This window comes from Coffea arabica, chromosome 10c (assembly GCF_036785885.1).
Source record: "Coffea arabica cultivar ET-39 chromosome 10c, Coffea Arabica ET-39 HiFi, whole genome shotgun sequence".
Lineage (NCBI taxonomy): Eukaryota > Viridiplantae > Streptophyta > Magnoliopsida > Gentianales > Rubiaceae > Coffea > Coffea arabica.
Genome location: NC_092329.1, coordinates 48,744,239 through 48,749,661, shown reverse-complemented (window position 1 = coordinate 48,749,661; position 5,423 = coordinate 48,744,239). Strand labels below are relative to the sequence as shown.

Sequence of the window (5,423 nt, the reverse complement as noted above, 5' to 3'; positions counted from 1 at the left end):
CACATAGAATATTCATCATTTCCTTGACATGGTATAATATAACCATTACATAGAAATCTATTACTCGGATACCTCATAGTGCATGTCTGCACATTTACCTAAAATTTGAGGAATGATTTCCCAAAATAAAAGGTTTCTTGAAATAAAAGCTACCTAAAATGAATAACAAGTTCCCTGGCATGGCAGATAGTAGCTAGTTTTGCTCCAGAATGGGCCGGTCAATTCAACTTGAACTCAAATGACATTTTTTTTTGGCTAGATTAAATTTGGTTAACCATAATTCGGTCAATTTTTAAATAAAGGTGATAAATTTCTTGAAAATCAACTTGTCCGGAAATTTGAGCTTTAAAAAAAAAAGGGTCCATCTTCCGGATCAATGGATTTGAATTTAATGAGAAATTTGAGGCTATGGTCAATAAATTTTAAGGCATATTCAATTTGGAATGAAAGCAGAGATGATTTTAATAGGATTTGAAATTTATGGAACAAATTAAGTTAAAGCTCTAGCTTGTGCACATACGATTCTGAAGATGTTCCTAAATCATTTGCCAGCCGTAAAATAATTGCTGAACACGAATAATCTTGTGATGTTATCCAAGTATTCCAAGGATCATTGTTTAGCAGGACAAAGCATTAATTCTCCAAAAAAAAAATTCAATTTAAAAAATGGAATTGATTTTCTTAGGTATGGGATAATGTTGACTCCTTTTTCTTTTAGAGCATCATAAGCCATTTCATTAACAAAGTTGTAGAGTGCAAGAAAATATGTTTTCATGACCAGTAAACAGTGTCAAGATGGGATTCAAGATTAATGAACAGATAAGGCACCTAGCAATAGCATGAAGAGGAAAAGTAGTTCTGCTCTTCATTGATTTGAGGACATATTTTAAGATTTCGTTTGAATATAGTTTCAGTGCATTAAATAAGCATGTCTGTATTCGATTCTTGAAAGGCTATAAAAGCCAGACAATTTTCATTCAATACAAAAATTGCCAGCCAATTTTCGTTCAATACAAAAGTTGCCACCTATTATTCGTACAGCAAATCTTGTTTTTTTTCTTTTTTTCATCTTGACCTGGCCAGAATCATCTGAGCGGGCCAGACTACTCCTTCCGGGCTATAAGAGCCCGCGCCCAGAATCATAGCACGGTAGTTCCTGAGAGTCGAATCTGAGATCTGCTCCTAAAGAGGAGATTATAGATACTGTCACCGGGGGCACGTATAGGAAATCTTATTCTCTCGATATATTTTTAAAATACACTTTTATTTCATATACATCATATCATTAACGTCACTACAATATATTTTTCTATAAAAACTCCAAGACTTGCTATCCAAACGGGAACTTAGTTTCTTCATATATTTAAAAGCTATTCAATTTCCTGAAAATTGTTATTTAACTGCGAACCCAAAATTAGGTCTAGGCAAGACAACATATGGGCTCAAAGAGCAGTGACAAAATACGATCCCTAGGCTCAGAATTTTGATGGCCATGGCCATCTCCATGCTGGTACATGCATAGTCCCATCCTTGCAAGATTAACTGCAATTCCATTAAATGTAGAAGAAAAGGGAGAGTCTAAAGTTTGAGCTTCTTCCATTTGCTTCCATGCCTCAGTAATCAGAAACCTTAGGTGTTCACGTGCCTTTTCTTCACATGCACCTGTCTCCTTCATATAGCATCGTATCGATTTTGGTACATCACCGACATTCAACACCTCCTGAAATAGAGAGTTATTAAATAAGTTACTTTTCACCCCAAAAAAAAAAAAAAATAAGGTACATGTATTATTGAGTTTCAATGATAGTAACTAGTGGTTGAGCCACATCCAATGTGTGTGTAACTAAAAAAAAAACATATTAAATAAGATTAGAGTTATTTTCGAGTCAGGTATTTAAAATAGTTTAACAACATTTTAGTATTTTAAAGAAGAATTAACTTTTAATCCTCTGCCAGTATAGTGGATTTGTTATACCAAAAGTGAATTTTAAACTTAAATTTGGACCACGTGGCATGCACCTACACCTATTTGTGCATACACTGATAATGTATAAAAAATTATTCTTTAAAGAAATGGTAGTTTTTATTAAGAAAGTGATAGTTAATTCAACAAATTTGAAATGGCTATAAAGAAGTCAACAGCTCAAATGATGTAAGGCATATTCGATTTGAATGAAAGTAGAGATAAAGATAATTTTAATAGGATTTGAAATTTATGAAACAAACTAAAACTCTGGCCTTCGCACATACCGATTCTGGAGATGTTCCTAAATCATTTGTGAGCCGCAAAATCATTGCTGAACAACGAATAATCTTGTGATAGTTATCCAAGTATTGCAGGTGATCCTTGTTTATGGGATAATCAACACAAAAATAAGCATGGACTAGAAATGCTGGAGCTGATATTGAAATCCAGGCATTATTGAGGTATTGCTGTAGGGTTGGTACTTCTCCACTGAAAAACCATTTTGCCTCTTGCAAGTATGCTTTGCATAAATCTGCCCACTAAAATATCAAATGATGTTGGAGTCAGTAAATTAGCAGGAGAAAGCATTAATTCACCAAAAAAAAAATTTCAATTTAAAAGAAACTTAACTGATTTTCTTAGGTATGGGATGATGTTGACTCCTTGTTCTTTTAGAGCATCATAGGCCATTTCATTGACAAAGTTGTAGAGTGCAAGAAAACATATTTTCATGCAATCTGGAAGTTGATCAATTGAGTTGACATCCCATCTGACAAATCAAAAGAAAACTTTTTACACTTGATATCTCAAAACAATTCATCATGAAATTTATGATGCAATTATTATATTGTATATGAAAACAGGAAGCTAGTTAGACAAAAAAAAAAAAAAAATGAATGAAGTGATTTGGACAGAAGGAAACCAAGTGGCTTAGATAAAATTCTGACCTTTCAACAGCAGTAGTGAAGACTTCCAGTTCATCCAATGTACCATAACAATCATATATATCATCTATAGCAGTTATCAAAGCAACGACTTTTGTCAATATTCTTCTACCATTTCCACGTTGAGGGTCTGAAATTATTCCGACAGTCCAGAAGAAATTTTCTACCATCATGTCCCTGGCAAATGTCAATTTTTCTGCTAGACATGTACTTCTCCACCATCTGGCCAAAATCAAGAGGCTTCATCATACGCTAAAATATACCTAAAATTCTAGCATATGCAATGGAAAATATTGAAACTTTTGTCCTACATGCTTATGATTAAACTCTTGCCTTAATGTATATGTGAGATCATTCTGATGTGCTGCTTGGACAATATTAAAATCTAGTTTTGCAAGCTCAAGCAGAATAGGATTCCTGTTTGATCTTTCCTCGTATATGTCTATGAACCACCTTGCCTCCAAACGCATCATCCTCCAATGGAGTGGAAGCTCCAGGGCATGTTGAACTAATGCTACAAGGTCTTGATCAACTCTCTTTTCATCTAAATTCTTCTTAAGAGTTTTTGCAGCAAACCGTCTTGCCATTTCCAGATTGCTCTCTTCATTTTCTGATTCGAGGTATGAAGCTTCATACAAGTACAGCATTCCCTTCGAATCCTCGCAAAGACTAGGCCTAAAATCCCCTTTTTCATCCTTGAAACAATCAAAAATCTCTGCAACCATTGGAAACATAACGCACAAGTTACAGCTTCAAAATTTTCCCAAGAAATACTCCTAATTAGGTTGGTTGAAAGAATGAAAGTTGCATGGGAGGTATATCCGAACCTTGAGAAACGTCAAAACCATGCTGCCTAAGGAGTCTGAACTCAAGACATGTTGCATATAATCCCCATTGGTTCCGCATTTTATTCATCGACTTCCGATTGTAAATTCCACTTAAAACTGAGGTGATTTCGTCTCCAAAATGGTAAGATAATCCAAGCCGTTGCAAGTCATCAATTAACTCTAACTGATTTACCACATCCATTTCTTGATCTAGCATCATCTTCACTTGCTCCTTAAGCACCTCACACCGACTTTTGTACTTTTCCTCCTGCATTATGCAAATGCATTTCATCATCATTAAGCAAAGAAAACAACGAATTACAACTTAAAATCATTGAAGAAGTTAGAAATGATTATTACTTACAGCATAGTCATTCTTTAGTGACTGCAAATGATTGAAATCCGAACTCAGAAGCTGGTGGTTTCCTGATTGTCTTAATGGTGACTGATCAACAAGCTTTGTTTTGCTGCATGCTGCGATTTTAAGAGAAGAGACACTGTTAATTGAGGCTGCAGCTGAAGATGCAAAAAATTGTTGGGCTATAACACCACTTCTGTGGGTAGTGAATAAGGGATTTAGTGATGAGATCATCGTTATATTTGCTAAGTTTTTGGAAATTCTTGGTCTTGTTTCTTAGCTGAAGAAACTTTTGATGGGATTTATAGCTGAGAATTGCAACGCCTGCAATAGAAGGAAGCAATTATAAGATGAACTCTGGCCCGCAAGCTCCACAAGCAGTTAGTATACGGTTTGCATTAATTCCACACTTTTCACAATTTGAACACATTCCAGTCACATCGTCATCCACTTGCTTTTTTATTTATTTTTTTCTTTTGGTCGATAGATCTTTTTGTCAATTAGCCGTCACAATTCACAAACAAACTTGAAACTGTCTTTTCCTAATTAACCTTTTGAGGAAGACAATTTTCTGGTTTAAAAAAAAGTAGGTTTCTGTACTTCTAGATACAGGCTCAGCATCTTCCTATTTTGTTCCATTTTTTTCTTTTTGTTTTTTTATTGAGTAGGTAATTGGTAATCGAATTAGTTCTTGAATATAGAAACAGTAGCATCTGTCGTTTAATCTTCCTAACAAACTTCAAATTGTCTTTACCTAATCTAATCCGACAAATTTGACACTATTAACCGACCTAATCCTCCTAACTTAACACTAATAACGACTTACACTTTAAAGGGTGGGCAACCTTCGAAATGAAGGTACGGGGCTCTGAACAACCCTTGTGCAATCAAAGGCAATATGGAGGAAGGGATGGATTGGGTGGTTCGAACGAGAGAGCATGTAAATAAGAGATTTCGAACTCGATTCTTCTTACTCATACTATTAAAAATAATAATAATAACCTACTAATATACGAACTGATTCAGGACATTCGAACCGTCAATTTCTACTAAAGTCGCTTAGTGTTCACTATCCAAAAAATAAGGTATTGGCAGCTTACACGAGTAGCAAGGGGTTAATCTCATTTTTCCTTTTCTATTCTCACTCTAGTTTCAAAACTTTAAATTGTGATATTCAAGTTTCTAAATTATACTTTATTTTTTATTTTGGTCCCTAAACTCCAAAATGGAACACTCCGATCCCTAAATTATATCATGATTCCCACTTCAGATCCCCTAAATCGTTTCTTCCCTCTAATTTTGAAATTTTTTGTTATTATTTAATCCAA

The 5,423-nt window shown here is 34.6% G+C and overlaps 1 protein-coding gene across 1 annotated transcript; it reads right to left on the bottom strand.

The window, feature by feature from the left end:
• Positions 1 to 1,220: 1,220 nt before the first annotated feature.
• LOC113713556 (linalool synthase TPS3, chloroplastic) lies at positions 1,221 to 4,384 on the bottom strand. The gene is made up of 7 exons (XM_027237310.2): positions 4,102 to 4,384; positions 3,738 to 4,005; positions 3,244 to 3,625; positions 2,914 to 3,132; positions 2,597 to 2,735; positions 2,251 to 2,505; positions 1,221 to 1,720 (listed from the first exon to the last, which is right to left on the bottom strand). The coding sequence occupies exons 1-7, from the start codon at positions 4,327 to 4,329 to the stop codon at positions 1,421 to 1,423; spliced, it is 1,791 nt and encodes a 596-aa protein (XP_027093111.1). The 5' UTR covers positions 4,330 to 4,384; the 3' UTR covers positions 1,221 to 1,420.
• Between the last annotated feature and the right edge of the window lie 1,039 nt (positions 4,385 to 5,423).